This window comes from Nerophis ophidion, linkage group LG11, assembly GCF_033978795.1.
Source record: "Nerophis ophidion isolate RoL-2023_Sa linkage group LG11, RoL_Noph_v1.0, whole genome shotgun sequence".
Lineage (NCBI taxonomy): Eukaryota > Metazoa > Chordata > Actinopteri > Syngnathiformes > Syngnathidae > Nerophis > Nerophis ophidion.
In genome coordinates this window covers 14960775-14985561 of record NC_084621.1, presented here as the reverse complement: position 1 = coordinate 14985561, position 24787 = coordinate 14960775, and the positions used below count along the sequence as shown (strand labels likewise).

General features: G+C 40.5%; 1 protein-coding gene across 1 annotated transcript; it reads right to left on the bottom strand.

Moving 5' to 3' along the window:
• Positions 1-331: 331 nt before the first annotated feature.
• LOC133562426 (endoribonuclease ZC3H12A-like) lies at positions 332-24285 on the bottom strand. The gene is made up of 7 exons (XM_061916613.1): positions 24151-24285; positions 23953-24044; positions 20472-20783; positions 20199-20338; positions 8740-8974; positions 8488-8594; positions 332-2461 (listed from the first exon to the last, which is right to left on the bottom strand). The coding sequence occupies exons 1-7, from the start codon at positions 24283-24285 to the stop codon at positions 1617-1619; spliced, it is 1866 nt and encodes a 621-aa protein (XP_061772597.1). The 3' UTR covers positions 332-1616.
• Between the last annotated feature and the right edge of the window lie 502 nt (positions 24286-24787).

Genomic DNA, 24787 nt, shown 5'->3' with positions numbered 1-24787 from the left:
TTGTGTCAATGTGTGTGTCTGCTTGTACGCGTGCAAATTTATATTACAGCGTATTGGTGATGACCCTCGAAATTATGGCTTTATCGCAGTTTGTACAGTATTCTTGCATGTTTGGCAAACTTGAAGCATTGAGATTGCAGATAATGGGTTAAAACAGCTGAGTAAACCTGTTCACAAAATAAATACTGATGCGTGGCGACTTGTCCAGGGTGCACGCCGCCTTCCGCCCGATTGTAGCTGAGATAGGCACCAGCGCCCCCCGCCACCCCAAAGGGATTAAGCGGTAGAAAATGGATGGATGGATGGAAAAAAAAACCAACTGAAGTCAGTGTAGTGATTTCGGTATAACATTTATTTAGATTATTATCCAATTACATTACACATGTATTTAATATCCATACAAGTATACTAATTTCAGAACTGTACACATACACACACACACACACACACACATATATATTGTATAATGTATATACATACACATATATATATATAATAGTATAATGTATATACAAATCCGGAAGGGTTGGCAAATATGTCCAAAATCCATTTTCTGGATTGATGCATTTAATAATAATATATTCAATAATAACATTAAGGACAAGCTGCATCAGAAGAGTAAATAAAACAAGGAAAGCCACACTAAAAATAAAACAATTTAAATGTTGCTAATACTTACATAGTATTAGGATAATTAGGATTTGTATTAAATAACGAATTAAAATTTGATATGTCAAAAAATATTAATCAAAATGTAGTATACTCTAGCCTTTAAATAGACCTCCTTCTTAGACCAGTTGATCTGCCGCTTCTTTTCTTTCTCCTATGTCCCCCCCTCCCTTGCGGAGGGGGTCCGGTCCGATGACCATGGATGAAGTACTGGCTGTCCAGAGTCGAGACCCAGGATGGACCGCTCGTCGGGACCCAGGATGGACCGCTCGCCTGTATCGGTTGGGGACATCTCTACGCTGCTGATCCGCTTGAGATGGTTTCCTGTGGACGGGACTCTCGCTGCTGTCTTGGATCCGCTTGAACTGAACTCTCGCGGCTGTGTTGGAGCCACTATGGATTGAACTTTCACAGTATCATGTTAGACCCGCTCGACAGCCATTGCTTTCGGTCCCCTACAGAGGGGGGGTTGCCCACATCTGAGGTCCTCTCCAAGGTTTCTCCTAGTCAGCATCGTCACTGGCGTCCCACTGGATGTGAATTCTCCCTGCCCACTGGGTGTGAGTTTTCCTTGCCCTTTTGTGGGTTCTTCCGAGGATGTTGTTGTCGTAATGATTTGTGCAGTCCTTTGAGACATTTGTGATTTGGGGCTATATAAATAAACATTGATTGATTGATAGTGTCTTATATAACATTCATGTATATTTGGATAATCAGATCAGAGAATCAAATAATAAAATATTTACATAAAAAAAGAGAAAAGTGTAATAAACTATTTTGTATGTACAGTATATTTAACTGCTCAGCTTACAGTATCTTGACCTACTGTACCTGGGATGGATTTTAGTATATTTTCTAACCACCACTCTGAAGACTGACAAAGGGGTCCCTGCATCCGTTGGTTTTTTGGAACGTGGTCCTTGGTTCAACAGGTCTGGATAGCCTTGCTATGGAAGCTTGTAACAGTACCTATGTGAGGGACAAGAAGATTCTACAAGATCCCAGTCTGGGTTTTCTGGATGAGGAGCTCTGCAGCCAGCTTCTCTGCAACCATGACATGTGGGACCATGTCCGTCACCATACACCACCACGCGCAGGTCAAACGCAGCCGGAAAGTGATGGCATTGACCCCAAGGGAAGTACTCTTGGTTCCAGCAAGAACAGCAAGAGCTGTCTGGGACTGATCCAGGCTGAGGAGGACATCTTTTGGCTTGGGGTAGCCCGTGAATAGGTTCCGAGTTGTAACGTTGTTTACAATGAAGGGCTCCGGTGTATGGACTACGGACGGGTAGGCTGTGGTTCTGAGCCGGGCTGAAGTATTGACCTGCAGAGTCCAGGTTTCTAAGGTGTGAGCAGCACGGGCAGGACTGTACGGACCGGTGGGAGTTCCTGACATCAGAGTACTGGCTCTCATCGGAGCCAAGGCCAGAGTCCAAGTACTCATAGAAGGTGCTGGCATGGTAATGATAGGGGATGAAGTTCAGCCCAGAACATTCCTTATTGGAGGGCACTTGGTTTAGACTGGTTCCTGGACCTCTCCGGTACAAGATTTTGGTTTCACTAACCTGAGCGGGATGTGAGTACCTCAGCTGGTCTAGTTTGGGGTCTCTGTAGAACTCCTGGGGACGGAAATTTGCGCCGGACGGAGATTGTTTGTGAAGCAAGGATATCTCCTCACTCTCGGTGCAAATCTGGGCTTTTTTCCTCAGTTCATCGGCCAACGACTGGTTGGACTGGTTGGCCCGCTCTGGGTGGTAGAACTTACATTTCACACCGTAAGTGCATTTTTTGCCTGAGGAGTGACAAAAAAAACAAATCACACAAAGGTTTGTCCTTTCTGACACAAACCTTTGATTGTTATGCAATAGACATGAATTAATGGCTGGGTGTTGGGGCCATGGTCTGGATCCAACATGTTGGCCCCGATCAACATTTCTGACCTCCAATCCGATATCAAGTACTAATTGGATACTTTGACAATAGATCATAGCAGGGGTTCTTAACATTTTTGACCTCGGGGCCCAACTTTTCCATTACAGAGGGACCCGGGAAACCCAAATATTAACACTGAATCGGTAATCTTACTCTATATTATAATCATCCATCCATCCATTTTCTACCGCTTTTTCTCTTTGGGGTCGGGGCGGGCGCAGGTGCCTATCTCAGCTACAATGGGGCGGAAGGCGGCGTACACCCTGGACAAGTCGCCACCTCATCTTTGGACTACTGCTTTACTGATGTAGTATATATATATAAATGTGTTTGTACATATTATATAATTAATCATTACTATAACTGGTTATTAAGAGTATTTAAAAGTTCGACTTCTACCTTGTTTACTTCTGTGACATCTTTTTGTAATCAGAAATATCGAACAGCTAAAATGTGCCAAACATGGGTAAGTGTGGAGAGGTGTTTTGCATTTTTCCCATCATGCTTTGTAATGGATATACAGGTGCTGGTCATATTATCAGAATATCATGAAAAAGTTGATTTATTTCATTAATTCCATTTAGAAAGTCAAACTTGTAGAATGTATACATTCATTCCAAACAGACTGATACATTTCAAGTGTTTTTTTACCAAAAAGGAGATGATTATAGCTGACAACCAATGAAAACCCTAAATTCAACATCTCAGAAAATTAGAATATGGTGAAAAGGTCAGATATTGAAGACACCTGGTGCCACACTCTAATTAGTTAACTAACTCAAAACACCTGGAAAAGCCTTTAAATGGTCTCTCGTTTTGATTCTGTATGACACACAATCATGGGGAAGACTGCTGACTTGACAACTGTCCAAAAGATGACCATTAATACTTTAAAGAAGGAGGGCAAGACACAAAAGGTCATTGCCAAAGAGGTTGGATGTTCCCAGAGCTCTGTGTCCAAGCACATTAATAGAGAGGCGAAGAGATGACAAAGATGTGGTAGAAAAAAAGTGTACAAGCAAGAGGGATTGTCAAACAAAACCGATTCAAAAATGTGGGGGAGATCCACAAAGAGTGGACTGCAGCTGGAGTCAGTGCTTTAAGAACCACCACGCACCGACGTATGCAAGATATGGGCTACAGCTGTCGCATTACTTGTGTAAAGCCACTTTTGAATAAGAGACAACGTCAAAAGCGTCTCGGCTGGGCTCAAGACAAAAAGGACTGGACTGCTACTGAGTGGTTCAAAGTTATGTTTTCAGATGAAAGTAAATTTTGTATCTCCTTTGAAAATCAAGGTCCCAGAGTCTGGAGGAAGACAGGAGAGGCACAGATTCCACGTTGCCTGAAGTCCAGTGTCAAATTTCCACTATCTGTAATGGTCTGGGGTGCCATGTCATCTGCTGGTGTTGGTCCACCGTGTTTCCTGAGGTCTAGGGTCAATGCAGCAGTCTACCAGGAAGTTTTACAACACTTTATGCTGCCTGCCGCGGACCAATTTTATGGAGGTGAATATTTCATTTTCCAACATGACTTGGCACCTACACACAGTGCCAAATCTACCAGTACCTGGTTTAAGGACCATGGTATCCCTGTTCTTGATTGGCCTGCAAACTTTCAGGCAAAAGGAGCTGCAACTAAGTATTGATTGCCGTACATGCTGAAACTTTCCATCTTCATACTTTTCAGTTGGCCCACATTTCTAAAAAATATTTTGTGGTACTAGTCGTAACTAATATTCTAATTTTCTGAGATACTGAATTTGGGATTTTCAGTAATTGTCAGTACTAATCATCAAAATGTAAAGAAATAAACATTTCAAATATATCACTATGTGTGTAATGAATTGATATAATATGTAAGTTTCACCTTCTGAATATAATTACTGAAATAAATTAATTTTTTCATGATATTCTAATAATATGAACAGCACCTGTAAATGGGTGTAATTCCGATCGTGCGTGGACATTTTTATAATGTCCACAACATTCAGTGAGTAAGTTGTGATATGTGTGACCAAGTCTGTTGACATTTTGTGTTGGTTGGATTCTTTTTTTTTTTTTTTTTTTTTTTGCACCATGACTAGGGAAGGTTGTGTGCATTGAGTCATAGAAGAAATTTCTGCAAATTCCACCATTTGGAGTGTTTTTACAGGTAATTCACCAGAAAAACACATGCTTTCCTTTCAATAGTGACATAATAACATCAAAATTGTCAGAATGCTAAAATGAATGATGGGTAGGCATCCTTGTTACTCTCGCAATTTCTAGTGGTCGAAGTAGAAGACGTTGGCTTGTGGATTGCTCTCCTTATTCTGCGAACCGAAAAAAAGATACGATCCTCTGAGGACGAGTTTTGTAGATCAGCTCCGCTTATTATATCAAATTTGCACATGTTTTAATACATGCAAACATTTAGTAGAACAAGCCCCTTACAGTATTACTTTATTCTCATTACAACTTTGGTTCTGTTCCCGCTGTATTGTGCAACAGAAAGCTCGCAACATTTGCAAAAAAGCCCCAAATACTAAGTATTTCAAAAAAACTACATGCTTTTTAGAATTTTAAACCATCTTCGCAATGTCTTAATACTCAGTTTTGATTGAGAGATTGCAAAATTAATCGTTTTCACGTTGCGTTTTGTTACTGTAGTTCTCTGCAAAACAGTTCCCTTTTACAATTTCCCTTGAATCATGAATAAAGTACAACCTTTTTGTTGTATATGATACGTTTTCACGTTCAATTACAGCCTCTCTCCATTTTAATTATATGCCTTACGACTTTGCAGTTTAGGCAAATAAAGCACTGTAATTACTGCACATGTGATCAAGTCAAGCCTACAAGAGAGCTGCAGGCTAAGGCATGGCAACATAAACAAAACCCAAACACGTAGCGTCGTCCATACCAGACATACCATTTATTTTTATACGTCTTGCAGTATTTGAAGACTTCATATTTTAATCATATTCAATATATAACCCACTTAAATAACAAAGTCAGCTATTTGCATGCATTCATACTTTGTTGTCCAGTCGCTGTTAAAATTCCGATTTTTGCATTTCATTTATTTTTTCAGGGTCGAAATGTGCTATCTTCTTCTACTGACACCACTGCCGCTTCATTGCGACAAATGCTTTATAGTGGCCCCCTGTGGGGTGGCAGGAGTACTGCATACATGATTTCTAGAGCCCAAGAAAAGTCTGCGGGCTATAGAGCGTTTTCCGTTCGGGCTCCAGTACTCTGGAATGCCCTCCCGGTAACAGTTCGAGATGCTACCTCAGTAGAAGCATTTAAGTCTCACCTTAAAACTCATCTGTATACTCTAGCCTTTAAATAGACCTCCTTTTTAGACCAGTTGATCTGCCGCTTCTTTTCTTTCTCCTACGTCCCCCCCTCCCTTGTGGAGGGGGTCAGGTCCGATGACCATGGATGAAGTACTGGCTGTCCAGAGTCGAGACCCAGGATGGACCGCTCGTCGGGACCCAGGATGGACCGCTCGCCTGTATCGGTTGGGGACATCTCTACGCTGCTGATCCGCCTCCGCTTGAGATGGTCTCCTGTGGACGGGACTCTCGCTGCTGTCTTGGATCCGCTTGACCTGAACTCTCGCGGCTGTGTTGGAGCCACTATGGATTGAACTTTCACAGTATCATGTTAGACCCGCTCGACATCCATTGCTTTCGGTCCCCTAGAGGGCGGGGGGTTGCCCACTTCTGAGGTCCTCTCCAAGGTTTCTCATAGTCAGCATTGTCACTGGCGTCCCACTGGATGTGAATTCTCCCTGCCCACTGGGTGTGAGTTTTCCTTGCCCTTTTGTGGGTTCTTCCGAGGATGTTGTAGTCGTAATGATTTGTGCAGTCCTTTCAGACATTTGTGATTTGGGGCTATATAAATAAACATTGATTGATTGATTGATTGAACCCTATTTTGAATGGTTTCATCAAGCCTGTTTGGACATAGTCGTACATTTTCCTCTAGTCCTCCAGTGATAATGCTACTTGGAAGAAACCTTCTTTATTTAAGATTACTTTATTATCTTAAAAGCAATTCCGTACTATGGATCGATGAGGCATTCGTTGCAGGTGTGTGTTCTGGCCATGCCATTCAACCATGCCAGGAAATCTGTTTTTTCACGTTCTTTTCCGGCGTCTTCCGGTCCTAGTATTTCCCACCAGATTTTTCCTTACATACATTTAAAAAAAAATTTAGAAAATAAAAAATCCCCACCTGTACCTCCGCTAGTACAGCGATTGGGTCCATTTGACTCAAACCTTGACAAAGATCCAAACTTTGTGCAAAAGTCTTAAAGGGGAACAGCACTTTATTTGGAATTTTGCACATTTTCACAATCATCAAGAACACACAAGTTTCTTTTTTTTTTTTTTTTTAAGCTTCTAAAGTTGAAAAAAAAGGCCAAAAAAATGTCAGTTTCTTAGCTGTGGTCCTCACAGGCTCAGTTGTAACACACTTTTCCACCACTTGTCGCAGCAATGACAAGTCATAGATAAATGTCTTAAGCGCAAAAATTATGACTAACGTTTTATTGAGAATTTATACAAGAAAATACATATGTTACTATTGATTAATTAGCTAGAATGTATTCATTTTAGCACTGTATAAATGTATGTACATTTATTTTTCATCAGTTTTTATGAGTCCCTTCTTTTGCAGTATTTTTGATTAGTATGTGGTTTCGTAATCAGCCTGGGCTAAGCTTTGATAATCATCTGTGTGATTAAGACGTGATTTTTTTTATAGAACTTGACAAAGTTGATCCTGTTAAACCGCCAAGTAGGCAACATATAAAGTAAATATAGACTACGATCAAAATCAAGAGTAAGATCACACATTTTGTGTTAATATTTAAGTGGGTTCCGGGCCCCAGTGTAATGGAAAAGTTGGGCCCCGAAGTCAAAAACATGAAGAACCCTTGCCTGAGAGGCCGTAAGAGTGTCAAGTACAAACCCCCAAAAAGTTGTCACGTTGCGTAAATGGTAAATAAAAACAGAATACAACGATTTGCAAATCCTTTTCAACTTATATTCAATTGAATAGACTGCAAAGACAAGATATTTAACGTTCAAACTGGAAAACGTAATTTTTTTGCATATTTTAGCTCATTTTGGAATTTGATGCCCGCAACATGATTCAAAAAAGCTGGCACAAGTGGCAAAAAAGACTGAGATAGTTGAGGAATGCTCATCAAACACTTATTTGGAACGTCCCACAGGTGTGCAGGCTAATTGGGAACAGGTGGGTGCCATGATTGGGTATAAAAGCGGTTTCCAGGAAATGCTCAGTCATTCCCAAACAAGGATGGGACGAGGGTCACCACTTTGTGAACAAATGCGTGAGCAAATCGTCCAACAGTTGAAGAACAACATTTTTCAACAAGCTATTGCAAGGAATTACGGGATTTCCCCATCTGTGCTACGTAATATCATCAAAAGGTTCAGAGAATCTGGAGAAATCACTTCACGTGAGCGGCAATGCCCGTGACTTTCGAACCCTCAGGTGGTACTGCATCAAAAACCGACATCAGTGTGTGAAGGATATCACCACATGGGCTCAGGAACACTTTAGAAAACCACTGTCAGTCACTACAGTTGGTCACTGCATCTGTAAGTGCAAGTTAAATCTCTACTATGCAAAGCGAAAGCCATTTATCAACAACACCCGGCAACGTTGCAGTTTACTCAATTTAATATATGTTGAAAAGGATTTGCAAATCATTGTATTCTGTTTTTATTCACCATTTACACATTGTGCCAACTTGGCTGGTTTTGTCAGAAGGCATTATCGTTTTTGAGCACTTGTGCCGTGTTACCCTCGAAGTGAAGAAGCTGTTGAAGGGTAACGGACGTTTTACAGGAGGATCGTCTCTTACCGTACGGACAGAGTTGTTTCTTTTGCTCTGTCGGTAAAGGCTTTGTCCTGAGGAAGTTGTCAAGGTTGGGACCGTGACGGCCAAGAGGGTCATCCGGGGGCATGAACCTGTTAACAAACATGATAAAACAAAATGATGCCATGATGTCACGTGATGAAGTCTCCCTGATTGAAACCTCGAGATGTGCGGCGGCATTCGCCGTGGCGCCTTTTCCTGATGGAAGGTAACCGTAGAAACCAGCTATTTGCTTACTTGTCGTTGACAAAGGAGTACATGAGGAGGCGCTCCTCGATGCATTGCTTCCACTCGGGCCTCTCTCGCTGCAGGTCGGGGTAGGTGTCGTTGGACACGATCACGCCGCCCGTCTCGCACGCCAACCTGACGATGAAGCGGTCGTCGTAGCAGACCACTCGCCTCCCACGGACGCGGCGAGACGGAGTGAAGACGAGTACCTGCATTTTTTCCAGCTCTGCCAGGATGTGTTTATCTGCGAGGACAACAATTAGGACTCATAAGTGAGATTAATATATATATATATGTGCAGTTCGTGGGTTCATGACAATGACTTCTGTTTTGTATGATCAGCCATTTTACTGCCGTGTTCCAGACACAGTTTGGAAACAATTCAGGTATGCAAAATATTCCTGTGTAAATAACTAATTTCGCAACATATAAATATACGGCTAATATACCAGCGTGCTGTATAGTCTGGAAAATACAATATATATATATATATATACACGTATGTATACACACATTGTAAATATGTATATATATATATATATATATATATATAAGAAAGGCACTATTGTGTAACAATGGCTACACCCCCATGTAATGTACCCTATGTATATGTAACAGACACAGACATCCATCCATTCATTTTCTACCGCTTGTCCCTTTCGGGGTCGTGGGGGGTGCTGTAGCCTATCTCAGCTGCATTCGGGCGGAAGGTGGGGTTACACCCTGAACCACAGTGTGTATATATATATATATATATATATATATATATATATACACACATAAATTATATATATATATATATATATATATATATCCACACACATTATATGCATATATATATATATATATATATATATATATATATATATACACACATTTTATATATATATATATATATATATATACATATATATATATATATATATATATATATATATATATATATATATATATATATAGCTAGCTGGCAATTATCACACTAATCGATAGCTGGCGACTATCACGCTAATCGCTTGCTGGCAACCATTACCGCTAATCACTAGCTGGCAAATATCACGCTAATCGGTATATGACAATTATCACGCTAATCACCATATACCGATAGCTGGCAACTATCACGCTAATCAATGGCTGGAACTTATTGCCGCCAATCGCTAGTTGGCAACACTCACGCTACTTGCTCGTTGGCAACTATTGCTGGTAATCGCTAACTGGCAATTATCACGCTAATCGATAGCTGGCGACTATCACGCTAATTGTTAGCTGGCAAATATCCCGCTAATTGCTTGCTGGCCACTATTGCCGCTAATTGCTCACTGGAAACTATTGCCGCTAATCGCCAGCAAGCAAATATCACGCTAATGGCTAGCTGGAACCTACTGTTGCCAATTGCTAGCTGGCAACTATCACGCTAATCGCTAGCTGGCAATTATCACGTTAATCGATAGCTGGCGACTATCACGCTAATTGTTAGCTGGCAACTATCACGCTAATCAATGGCTGGCAGCTATCACGCTAATTGCTCGCTGGCAACTATTGCCGTTAATCGCTGGCTGGCGACTATCACGCTAATCATTAGCTTGCAACTATCACGCTAATTGCTCGCTGACAACTATTGCTGCTAATCGCTTGCTGGCAACGATTACCGCTAATCGCTAGCAGACAAATATCACGCTAATCGGTATATGGCAATTATCACGCTAATTGCTAGCTGGCGACTATCACGCCAATCGTTAGCTGGCAACAATTACGCTAATTGCTCGCTGACAACTATTGCCGCTAATAGCTTGCTGGCAACGATTGCCGCTAATCGCTAGCAGGCAAATATCACGCTAAACGGTATTTGGCAATCATCACGCTAATCGCTAGCTGGCGACTATCACGTGAATCGCTAGCTGGCAACTATCACGCTAATCAATGGCTGGAACTTACTGCCGCCAATCGCTAGCTGGCAACACTCACGCTGATTGCTCGCTGGCAACTATTGCCGCTAATCACTAACTGGAAATTATCACGCTAATCGATAGCTGGCGACTATCACGCTAATTGTTAGCTGGCAACTATCACGCTAATTGCTTGCTGGCCACTATTGCCGCTAATCGCTCTCTGGCAACTATTGCCGCTAATCGCCAGCAGGCAAATATCACGTTAATGGCTAGCTGGAACCTACTGTTGCCAATTGCTAGCTGGCAACTATCACGCTAATCGCTACCTGGCAATTATCACGCTAATCGATAGCTGGCGACTATCACGCTAATTGTTAGCTGGTAACTATCACGCGAATCAATGGCTGGCAGCCATCACGCTAATTGCTCGCTGGCAACTATTGCTGTTAATCGCTGGCTGGCGACTATCACGCTTATCATTTGCTGGCTACTATCACGCTTATTGCTCGCTGGCAACTATTGCCGCTAATCGCTCGCTGGCAACGATTGCCGCTAATCGCTAGCTGGCAAATATCACGTTAATGGGTATATGTCAATTATCACGCTAATCGCTAGCTGGCGACTATCACGCGAATCGCTAGCTGGCAACTATCTCGCTAATCAATGGCTGGAACTTACTGCCGCCAATCGCTAGCTGGCAACATTCACGCTAATTGCTCGCTGGCAACTATTGTGGCTAATCGCTAGCTGGCAATTATCATGCTAATCGATAGCTGGCGACTATCACGCTAATTGTGAGCTGGCAAATATCCCGCTAATTGCTTGCTGGCCACTATTGCCGCTAATCGCTCGCTGGCAACTATTGCCGCTAATCGCCAGCAGGCAAATATCACGCTAATGGCTAGCTGGAACCTACTGTTGCCAATTGCTAGCTGGCAATTATCACGCTAATCACTAGCTGACAATTTTCACGCTAATTGATAGCTGGCGACTATCACGCTAAGCGTTAGCTGACAAGTATCATGCTAATTAATGGCTGGCAGCCATCACGCTAATTGCTCGCTGGCAACTATTGTCGTTAATCGCTGGCTGGCGACTATCACGCTAACGTTTGCTGGCTACTATCATGCTAATCGCTCGCTGGCAACTATCACACAAATCCGGATGCAGTGTAACATTTAGATACCGTCAACCTTTTTTGCATAAGAACATTTGGGGTGACGGTGTGGTGCGGTTGGAAGAGTGGCTGTGCCAGCAACCTGAGGGTTCCTGGTTCTATCCCACCTTCTACCAACCAAGTCACGTCTGTTGTGTCCTTGAGCAAGACACGTCACCCTTGCTCCTGATGGGTCCTGGTTAGCGCCTTGCATGGCAGCTCCCACCATCAGTGTGTGAATGTGGAAGTAGTGTCAAAGTGCTTCTACAAGTTTAACCCATTTACCATTCAGAGCTCCCAGACTTGCTGCAACAACCTCTCACCGCATTCCCCAGGAAAATGTCCTGCAATGGAATGTCAAGCCACGCCAATTATGACACCTGGAAGATGAGTCTTCTTTGATTAGGGGATCAACTTCCCGCTGCAGCGTTCCCATTATTAAACATTTATTTACTTCCGGGTTCTCACATACAATTATGATGACAAAGCCGGCCTCTGCCCTGACTTTGACCTCCTGAGCAGAACAAAGCGATGATGGCTTCTCACCCTGTTTGTACGCTCGGAGATAAGTGGGCGTGGATCCTTTTAAAAACAGCAATTCACGTAAAGTGAGTCAATGAGTGCCGTTGTCTTGCCAACTTTGAGACCTGCATACATATACATATACATATACATATACATATACATATACATATCCATATACACATACACATACACATACATATACACATACATATACATATACATATACATATACATATACATATACACATACACATACACATACATATACACATACACATACACATACATATACACATACACATACACATACATATACATATACATATACACATACACATACACATACACATACACATACACATACACATACACATACATATACATATACATATACACATACACATAAACAAACACATACATATACATATACATATACATATACATATACACATACATATACATATACGTATACATATACATATACATATACATATACACATACATATACACATACATATACATATACATATACACATACATATACATATACATATCCATATACACATACATATACATATACATATACACATACATATACATATACATATACATATACATATACATATACACATACATATACATATACATATACATATACACATACATATACATATACATATACATATACATATACATATACACATACATATACATATACATATACATATACATATACATATACATATACACAGAGAAGGGTAGAGTAGCCAGAAATTGCACTCAAGTAAGAGTACTGTTACTTTAGAGATGTATTACTCAAGTAAAAGTAAGGAGTAGTCACCCAAATATTTACTTGAGTAAAAGTAAAAAGTATGTTGTGAAAAAAACTACTCAAGTACTGAGTAACTGATGAGTAAGCTGTTTGTTTGATGATGACGGCAACAAGTAATGCACAAAAACATAAAAATAGCAACGGGGCAAATTCAGAGCCAGGAATATCTCTTAAGCAACTAAAACAATAATATATAATAAATAATACTGCATTAAAATAAAAAAAAATGAAGGCACATTGAGCCACAATAACTTAACAGCACCATAGGCTCAGTAGGCATTGATTGATTGATTCATTGATTGATTGATTGATTGATTGAAACTTGTATTAGTAGATCGCACAATACAGTACATATTCCGTACAATTGACCACTAAAATGTAACACCCCTATAAGATTTTTAAAGTTAATCAATTACTTAATAAATGACCAAGTCGAGGTGATCTATCTCATATTTACATACACACACATATCATATACATAAATATATATATATATATATACAGTATATATACATACATACATACATGTATATATACAGTATATAATTTATATTATTTTGCCGTTTTTGTAGACATGTTAAAGGTGTTTTAATGAATATACAAGCATGTTTAACATATAGATTCCTATCTTTCACGAGGACAAGAATATAAGTTGGTGTATTACCTGATTCTGATGACTTGCATTGATTGATTAGACAGTATAGAGCTGATTACGTCCACGTTTTCAAATGGAGGAGAAAAAAAAAGTTCCTCTTTTCTGTACAATACCACATGAAACTCGTTGGTTTTTGGCATCTTATTTGTCCAGCTTCCATATTCGTTTTTATACACTTTACAAGAAATACATTGGCGGCAAATTCTGTAGTTTGCTAGCTTGTATGCTCTGGCTTTCGGAGACTCTTATTTTGTTAGCGCAGGCGCGATGGAGCGGCGCTTTTATTGTGAAGACAGGAACTGTGCGATCGGTCTTTAGGCTTTTGACGGGAAGTACGGTTGAAATAAAAAGTGTCTTTTTTCCTTTACACTTTTGATTGATTGATTGAAACTTTTATTATTAGATTGCACAGTACAGTACATATTCTGTACAATTGACCACTAAATAGTAACACCCCAATAAGTTTTTCAACTTATGTGACGGTCATGTGACCGCCTGGCTCTGTTTGATTGGTCCAACGTCACCAGTGACTGCATGTGATTGGTGAAACTCAGGCATGTGTAGATCCTACGTTGAAAAACCAAAACAAACATTAATAGATCGATAAAAAAAAGGGGCGATTAGCGAGCTGAATGTAGATAAATGGAGCGGAGTAAAAGTAGCGTTTCTTCTCTATAATTATACTCAAGTAAAAGTAAAATTATGTTGCATAAAAACTACTCTTAGAAGTACAATTGATCCCAAAAGTTACTCAAGTAGATGTAACGGAGTAAATGTAGCGCGTTACTACCCACTTCTGCTTGTACAATTTGTTGCAGGCAAAAAATTCCAAAATGAGCTAATATTTGGGAAAAATAACAAAGTTTACCAGTTTGAGCGTTACTGGCTCCCACCTGTTCCCAATTAGCCCGTTCGCCTGAGGCATGTTCCAAATAAGTGTTTGATGAGAATTCCTCATCTTTTTTCAGTCTTTTTTGCCACTTGTGCCAACTTTTTTGAAACATGTTGCAGTCATCAAAATTCCAAAATGAGCTAATATTTGCGAAAAAATAACAAAAGTTTGCAAGTTCGAGCGTTAATGGCACCCACCTGTTCCCAATTAGCCCGTTCGCCTGTGGCATGTTCCAAATAAGCGTTTAATAAGCGTTCCTCAACTTTCTCTGTCTTTTTTGTTATTCGCGCCAGCTTTTTTGAAACATGTTGCAGGCATCAAAATTCCAAAATGAGCTAATATTTGCAAAAAAATAACAAAGTTTACCAGTTCGAGCGTTAATGGCACCCACCTGTTCCCAATTAGCCCGTTCGCGTGTGGGATGTTCCTAATAAGCGTTCCTCAACTTTCTCAGTCTTTTTTGCCACTTGTGTGAGCTTTTTTGAAACTTATTGCAGGCATCAAATTCCAAAATGACCAAATATTTGCGAAAAAATAACAAAAAATGACCAGTTTGAGCGTTAATGGCACCCACCTGATCCCAATTAGCCCGTTCGCCTGTGGCATTTTCAAAATAAGTGTTTAATAAGCGTTCCTCAACTTTCTCTGTCTTTTTTGTTACTTGCGCCAGCTTTTTTGAAACATGTTGCAGGCATCAAAATTCCAAAATGAGCTAATATTTGCGAATGCGAAAAAATAACAAAATTTACCAGTTTGAGCGTTAATGACACCCACCTGTTCCCAATTAGCCCGTTCGCCTGTGGCATGTTACCAATAAGTGTTTGATGAGCATTCCTCAACTTTTTCACTCTTTTTGCCACTTGTGCCAGCTTTTTTGAAAAAGGGTTGCAGAAATCAAAATTCCAAAACGAGCTAATATTTGCGAAAAAATAAAGTTTACCAGTTCGAGCGTTAATGGCACCCACCTATTCCCAATTAGCCCGTTCGCCTGTGGCATGTTACCAATAAGTGTTTGATGAGCATTCCTCAACTTTTTCACTCTTTTTGCCACTTGTGCCAGCTTTTTTGAAACTAGTTGCAGGCATTAAATTCCAAAATGAGCTAATATTTGCGAAAAAAAAACAAAAGTTTACCAGTTCGAGCGTTAATGACACCCACCTGTTCCCAATTAGCTTGTTCGCCTGTGGCATGTTACTGATAAGTGTTTGATGAGCATTCCTCAACTTTTTCACTCTTTTTGCCACTTGTGCCAGCCTTTTTGAAAAAGGGTTGCAGAAATCAAATTCCAAAATGAGCTAATATTTGCAAAAAAATAACAAAGTTTACCAGTTTGAGCGTTAATGACACCCACCTGTTCCCAATTAGCCCGTTCGCCTGTGGCATGTTACCAATAAGTGTTTGATGAGCATTCCTCAACTTTTTCACTGTTTTTGCCACTTGTGCCAGCTTTTTTGAAACTTGTTGCAGGCAACAAATTCCAAAATGAGCTAATATTTGTGAAAAATAACAAAGTTTACCAGTTTGAGCGTTAATGACACCCACCTGTTCCCAATTAGCCCGTTCGCCCTCGGGATGTTCCAAATAAGCGCTAATTGAGCGTTCCTCAACTTTCTCAGTCTTTTTTGCCACTTGTGTGAGCTTTTTTGAAACTTGTTCCAGCCATCAAATTCTAAAATGAGCTAATATTTGCGAAAAAAATAACAAAAGTTTACCAGTTCGAGCGTTGGTGGCACCCACCTGTTCCCAATTAGCCCGTTCGCCCTCGGGATGTTCCAAATAAGCGCTAATTGAGCGTTCCTCAACTTTCTCAGTCTTTTTTGCCACTTGTGTGAGCTTTTTTGAAACTTGTTCCAGCCATCAAATTCTAAAATGAGCTAATATTTGCGAAAAAAATAACAAAAGTTTACCAGTTCGAGCGTTGGTGGCACCCACCTGTTCCCAATTAGCCTGTTCGCCTGTGGCATGTTCCTAATAAGCAATTAATGAGCGTTCCTCAACTTTCTCTGTCTTTTTTGTCACTTGTGCCAGCTTTTTTGAAACATGTCGCAGGCATGAAATTCCAAAATGAGCTAATATTTGCAAAAAATAATAAAGTTTACCAGTTCGAGCGTTATATATATATATATACCTGTTCCCAATTTGCCTGTTCGCCCTCGGGATGTTCCAAATAAGCGTTTGATGACCGTTCCTCAACTTTCTCAGTTTTTTTTGTTACTTGCGCCAGCTTTTCTGAAACATGTTGCAGGCATCAAAATTCCAAAATGAGCTAATATTTTCAAAAAAATAACAAAGTTTACCAGTTTGAGCGTTGATGGCACCCACCTGTTCCCAATTAGCCTGTTCGCCTGTGGCATGTTCCTAATAAGTGTTAATTGAGCGTTCCTCAACTTTCTCAGTCTTTTTTGTCACTTGTGCCAGCTTTTTTGAAAGATGTCGCAGGCATCAAATTCCAAAATGAGCTAATATTTGCGAAAAAATAACAAAGTTTACCAGTTCGAGCGTTAATGACACCCACCTGTTCCCAATTAGCCCGTTCGCGTGGGGGATGTTCCAAATAAGCGTTTGATGAGCCTTCCTCAACTTTCTCAGTCTTTTTTTGCCACTTGTGTGAGCTTTTTTGAAACCTGTTACAGGCCTCAAAATCCAAAATGAGCTAATATTTGCAAAAAAAATAACAAAAGTTTACCAGTTCGAGCGTTAATGGCACCCACCTGTTCCCAATTAGCCCGTTCGCCTGTGGCATGTTCTTAATAAGCGTTTAATGAGCGTTCCTCAACTTTCTTGGTCTTTTTTGTTACTTGCGCCAGCTTTTTTGAAACATGTTGCATGCATCAAAATTCCAAAATGAGCTAATATTTGCAAAAAAATAACAAAGTTTACCAGTTCGAGCGTTAATGGCACCCACCTGTTCCCAATTAGCCCGTTCGCCCACGGGATGTTCCAAATAAGCGCTAATTGAGCGTTCCTCAACTTTCTCAGTCTTTTTTGCCACTTGTGTGAGCTTTTTTGAAACTTATTGCAGGCATCAAATTCCAAAACGAGCTTATATTTGCAAAAAAATAAAAGTTTACCAGTTAGAGCGTTAATGGCACCCACCTGTTCCCAATTAGCCCGTTCGCCCTCGGGATGTTCCTAATAAGCGTTAATTGAGCGTTCCTCAACTTTCTCAGTCTTTTTTGCCACTTGCACCAACTTTTTTGAAACTTGTTGCATGCATCAAAATCCAAAATGAGCTAATATTTGCGAAAAAATAACAAAAGTTTACCAGTTCGAGCGTTAATGGCACCCACCTGTTCCCAATTAGCCCGTTCGCCCTAGGGATGTTCCAAATAAGCGTTTGATGACCGATCCTCAAGTTTCTCAGTCTTTTTTGCCACTTGTGCCAGCTATTTTGAAACATGTTGCATGCATCAAAATTCCAAAATGAGCTAATATATGCAAAAAAATAACAAAGTTTACCAGTTCGAGCGTTAATGGCACCCACCTGTTCCCAATTAGCCCGTTCGCCCTCGGGATGTTCCTAATAAGCATTTGATGAGCGTTTCTCAATTTTCTCAGTCTTTTTTGCGACTTGTGCCAACTTTTTTGAAAGATGTGGCAGGCATCAAATTACAAAATGAGCTAATATTTGCAAAAAACTAACAAAGTTTACCAGTTCGAGCGTTAATGACACCTACCTGTTCCCAATTAGCCCGTTCGCGTCTGGATGTTCCTAATAAGCGTTTGATGAGCGTTCCTCAACTTTCTCGATCTTTCTTGTTACTTGCGCCAGCTTTTTTGAAACATGTTGCAGGCATCAAAATTCCAAAATGAGCTAATATTTGCAAAGTTTACCAGTTTGAGCGTTAATGGCACCCACCTGTTCCCAATTAGCCCGTTTGCCTGTGGCATGTTCCAAATAAGCGTTCCTCAACTTTCTCAGTCTTTTTTGCCACTTGTGTGAGCTTTTTTGAAACTTATTGCAGGCATCAAATTCCAAAATGACCTAATATTTGCGAAAAAATAACAAAAAATTACCAGTTTGAGCGTTAATGGCACCCACCTGATCCCAATTAACCCGTTCGCCTGTGGCTTTTTCCAAATAAGCGTTTAATGAGCGTTCCTCAAGTTTCTCAGTCTTTTTTGCCACTTGTACCAGCTTTTTTGAAACATTTTTCACGCATAAAATTCTAAAATTAGCTAATATTTGCAAAAAATAAAGTTTACCAGTTCGAGCGTTAATGACACCCACCTGTTCCCAATTAGCCCGTTCGCCCCCGGGATGTTCCAAATAAGCGTTTAATGAGCGTTCCTCGACTTTCTCTGTCTTTTTTGCGACTTGAGCCAGCTTTTTTGAAACCTGTTGCAGGCATCAAAATTCCAAAATGAGCTAATACTTGCAAAAAAATAACAAAGTTTACCAGTTCGAGCGTTGATGACACCCACCTGTTCCCAATTAGCCCGTTCGCCTGTGTGATGTTCCAAATAAGCGTTCCTCAACTTTCTCAGTCTTTTTTGCCACTTGTGTGAGCTTTTTTGAAACTTATTGCAGGCATCAAATTCCAAAATGAGCTAATATTTGCAAAAAAATAACAAAGTTTACCAGTTCGAGCGTTGATGGCACCCACCTGTTCCCAATTTGCCGGTTCGCCCTCGGGATGTTCCAAATAAGCGTTTGATGACCGTTCCTCAAGTTTCTCAGTCTTTTTTGCCACTTCAGCCAGCTTTTTTGAAACATTTTTCAGGCATAAAATTCTAAAATGAGCTAATATTTGCAAAAAATAAAGTTTACCAGTTCGAGCGTTAATGGCACCCACCTGTTCCCAATTAGACCGTTTGCCCTTGGGATGTTCCAAATAAGCGTTAATTGAGCGTTCCTCAACTTTCTCAATCTTTTTTGCCACTTGTGTGAGCTTTTTTGAAACTTGTTGCAGGCATCAAATTCTAAAATGAGCTAATATTTGCGAAAAAATAACAAAAGTTTACCAGTTTGAGCGTTAATGGCACCCACCTGTTCCCAATTAGCCCGTTCGCCCTCGGGATGTTCCAAATAAGCGTTAATTGACCGTTCCTCAAGTTTCTCAGTCTTTTTTGCCACTTGCACCAACTTTTTTGAAACTTGTTGCATGCATCAAAATCCAAAATTAGCTAATATATGCAAAAAAAATAACAAAAGTTTACCAGTTCGAGCGTTAATGGCACCCACCTGTTCCCAATTAGCCCGTTCGCCTGTGGGATGTTCCAGATAAGTGTTTGATGAGCATTCCTCAACTCTTTCACTCTTTTTGCCACTTGTGCCAGCTTTTTTGAAACATGTTGCAGGCATCAAATTCCAAAATGAGCTAATATTTGGGACAAATAACAACGTTTACCAGTTCGAGCGTTAAGTTTCTTGTCTTTGAAGTCTATTCAATTGAATATAGGTTGAAAGGCTTTTAACGTGCCAACTTTTCTGGTTTTGGGTTTTGTATTATCTATTTGTGTCTGTTCTCTATTTCCCCCCAAATATAAAATCCTTATTTTTGTCAAACGTGGGACCTCACCAGTGACCGGAGCGTCCGGTCGGCTGTGTTCTCTGCGCCAAGATGGAACAAACACCTTGATGGCGTTGTGGCCTCTCCTCAGGAAGAAGTTGACAGCTAGTTGGATGCCTCGGCAAGAGAACACTTCCCTGTTGCCGTGACTGTTCACAAAAAAATAAGAGACGGGACAAGGAGGAGTTCTGAAAGTCAGACCGTCAACACCTCATGGAATGCTGAAATTTGCATGTAGTGGCCTGGCTGACGAGTGACTCTGAAGCTGACACCAGTTCTTACCTCATGGCTACGTTGCTACCATCAATAACCACAGGCCTCAACTCAGACTCTCCACCCGCCTCGCCGGGCGACATTCCGGGTGGTCCGAACCCATGATCGGGAGCCGACGGACCATCATCTGCGCTCCTATCCTCGCCGCCATTAGTCGCCCCGCTGCGGTTCCGAACCAGCTCCTCCAGCACCGAGTTGGTGTCCGCGTGGTCGTCCAGCTTGGAGAGCGCCGCCCTAAGGTCCGTGGAGGAGAAACCCAACTTGCGGAAAAAGTCCACTCTGAACTGGAGATCCTCGCTCTCTGTTGTGGCCGAACTCGGGCTGGGGGAGGTCAGGTCCATTAGAGCGTTTGGGCGACCTTCCGGAGTGCAGAAGACCGATTACATCAGTCATAGAAGGACTGGAAAAGAAAATAGTACATAAATACTGCTGGCCCCACTATGGACTGGACTCTAACACTATTAAGTTGGATCCACTTTGGACTGGACTCTCACTATTATGTTAGATCCCCTATGGACTGGACTCTTACTATTATGTTAGATCCACTATGGACTGGACTCTCACTATTATGTTAGATCCACTATGGACTGGACTCTCACTATTATGTTAGATCCACTATGGACTGGACTCTCACTATTATGTTAGATCCACTATGGACTGGACTCTGACTATTATGTTAAATCCACTATGGACTGGACTCTCACTATTATGTTAGATCCACTATGGACTGGACTCTCACTATTATGTTAGATCCACTATGGACTGGACTCTCACTATTATGTTAGATCCACTATGGACTGGACTCTGACTATTATGTTAAATCCACTATGGACTGGACTCTCACTATTATGTTAGATCCACTATGGACTGGACTCTCACTATTATGTTAGATCCACTATGGACTGGACTCTCACTATTATGTTAGATCCATTATGGACTGGACTCTCACTATTATGTTAGATCCACTATGGACTGGACTCTCAGTATTATGTTGGATCCACTATGGACTGGACTCTCACTATTATGTTAGATCCACTATGGACTGGACTCTCACTATTATGTTAGATCCACTATGGACTGGACTCTCACTATTATGTTAGATCCACTATGGACTGGACTCTAACACTATTATGTTAGATCCACTATGGACTGGACTCTCACTATTATGTTAGATCCACTATGGACTGGACTCTCACTCTCATGTTAGATCCACTATGGACTGGACTCTCACTATTATGTTAGATCCACTATGGACTGGACTCTCACTATTATGTTAGATCCACTATGGACTGGACTCTCAGTATTATGTTAGATCCACTATGGACTGGACTCTAACACTATTATGTTAGATCCACTATGGACTGGACTCTCACTATTATGTTAGATCCACTATGGACTGAACTCTCACACTATTATGTTAGATCCATTATGGACTGGTCTCTCACTATTATTTTAGATCCACTATGGACTGGACTCTCACTATTATGTTGGTTCCACTATGGACTGGACTCTTACTATTATGTTGGATCCACTATGGAAAGGACTCTCACTATTATGTTAGATCCACTATGGACTGGACTTTCACTATTATGTTAGATCCACTATGAACTGGACTCTCACTATTATGTTAGATCCATTATGGACTGGACTCTCACTATAATGTTACAAACCCCGTTTCCATATGAGTTGGGAAATTGTGTTAGATGTAAATATAAACGGAATACAATGATTTGCAAATCCTTCTCAACCCATATTCAGTTGAATATGCTACAAAGACAACATATTTGATGTTCAAACTGATAAACTTTTTTTTTTTTGTGCAAATAATCATTAACTTTAGAATTTGATGCCAGCAACATGTGACAAAGAAGTTGGGAAAGGTGGCCATAAATACTGATAAAATTGAAGAATGCTCATCAAATACTTATATGGAACATCCCACAGGTGTGCAGGCTAATTGGGAACAGGTGGGTGCCATGATTGGGTATAAAAGCAGCTTCCATGAAATGCTAAGTAATTCACAAACAAGGATGGGGCGAGGGTCACCGGTTTGTAAGCAAATTGTCAAACAGTTTTAGAACAACATTTCTCAATGAGCTATTGCGAGGAATTTAGGGATTTTACCATCTACGGTCCGTAAAATCATCAAAAGGTTGAGAGAATCTGGAGAAATCACTGCACGTAAGCGATGCTATTACGGACTTTTGATCCCTCAGGCGGTACTGCATCAAAAACCGACATCAGTGTGTAAAGGATATCACCACATGGGCTCAGGAACACTTCATAAAACCACTGTCAGTAACTACAGTTGGTCGCTACATCTGTAAGTGTAAGTTAAAACTCTACGATGCAAAGCCAAACCCATTTATCAACAACACCCTGAAATTCCGCGGGCTTGGCTGGGCCCGAGCTCATCTAAGATGGACTGATGCAAAGTGGAAAGGTGTCCTGTAGTCTGAGGAGTCCACATTTCAAATTATATTTGGAAACAGAGGACGTGGTGTCCTCCAGAACGAAGAGGAAAATAACAATTCGGATTGTTGTAGGCGCAAAATTCAGAAGCCAGCATCTGTGATGGTATGGGGGTGTATTAGTGCCCAAGGCAGGGGAATTTTACACATCTGTGAAGGCACCATTAATGTTGAATGGTCCATACAGGTTTTGGAGCAACATCCAAGCAACGTTATCATGGACGCCCCTGCTTATTTCAGCAAGGCAAGTGTTACAACAGCATGGCTTCGTAAAAAAAGAGTGCGGGTACTTTGTGCAGGACTTGTCTCCCATGGAAAATATGTGGTGCATTATGATGCGTAAAATACGACAGCGGAGACCCCGGACTGTTGAAGGACTGAAGCTCTACATAAAACAAGAATGGGAACGAATTCCACTTTCAAAGCTTCAACAATTAGTTTCCTCAGTTCCCAAACGTTCATTGAGTGTTGTTAAATGAAAAGGTGATGTAACACAGTGGTGAACATGCCCTTTCCCAACTACTTTGGCACGTGTTGCAGTCATGAAATTCCAAGTTAATTATTATTTGCAAAAAAAAAAAAAAAAAGTTTATAAGTTTGAACATCAACTATTTTATCTTTGTAGTGCATTGAACTGAATATCATTGTATTCCGTTTATATTTACATCCAACACAGTTTCCTAACTCATATGGAAACGGGGTTTGTATAAGAGTGTTTCAGTAGTGTGTGTGAGAAAAAAAGATTTCTGTAGTGTATGTAAGAGGTAATTCTGAATAATGTCCTTTACGGCCCCTCATAAAAAAAGTGTCAAGGTGATTTGAGTACCTTGAAGGTAAGAAAAGCACTACACAAGTATAACCCATTTACTATTTAACAATTGGTGTTTCCTGAGCAGCAGGCAGACAACCACTTAAGTGACAACCACAATAATAACAACACATCTCAATGAGAATGTCAATCAAAAGTCTGCACTTGTGTGTGCTTACAGCATGCTTGGCAACCACTCTACTCACCTTACCAAAGTGCACACTTGTGCAAACTCGTTCGTCGGGTGCTCTTTGCAGCTTTGTTTGCTTTACCTAAACATTCAAGTGACGAGTAAAACAACAACTGGAGGAACAACTTTTTGCATGTGTGAAAAGAGCTTGAAATGCACATCAAAATTAAAGCCGGGGCTTTTTTGTTCAATAAAAAAATGGAAGAAATGCAAACCTACCGTCTGGATTTTGCTACTTTCTACCTCTTGTTCCTGGTGCGTCTGGACCGTGTCAAAGTACAGTAAAGTTGCAGTGAGCAGCACCTTATTCTTCTTCCTCCTCCTCCCAGTCCTCTCCCTGGGCAAAATTTGCATAATGCGAGTGTGTCTTTTTTTTTCTTGCATGTGAGTGTGTGAAAAAAACAAAGGAGGTGTTCCTATTGGGTGGTACTTGGAACCACATAGAGAACATTTTAAAGCAATTTTTGGACTCATTTGACTATTATGCGACTGCATGATAGGTGTATTTTTGGACGTACTGGTCCGCGGGCCACGCCCCCCCCCCCCTCCACAAGTATATTTAAACATTTATACGAAATTGACTAATACATGTATTACACTCTTGCTAAATATTATAAATACCTACAAATATAAATAATTAAATATTATAAATACGTTTGATAAAATATGTTTTTTTATGGAATTTATTGATAAAAAACAATTGATTGATAAATGAATAAACAAAAATGTATATCATTTTATGGAATTTAATGATTAAAAATAATTGATTGATAAATGAATAAACATAAATACCGTATTTCCTTGAATTGCCGCCGGGGCGCTAATTCATTTAAAACCTCTTTTCACTCCTGCGCTT

Coding starts and splice junctions, on each gene's coding strand:
- LOC133562426 (XM_061916613.1), bottom strand. CDS start 24,285: ATGCAAATTTTGCCCAGGGAGAGGACTGGGAGGAGGAGGAAGAAGAAT. Junction 20,339..20,471: donor GGTAGCAACGTAGCCATGAG/GTAAGAACTGGT, acceptor TTTTGTGAACAG/TCACGGCAACAGGGAAGTGT. Junction 8,975..20,198: donor ACCGGACGCTCCGGTCACTG/GTGAGGTCCCAC, acceptor TTGTCCTCGCAG/ATAAACACATCCTGGCAGAG.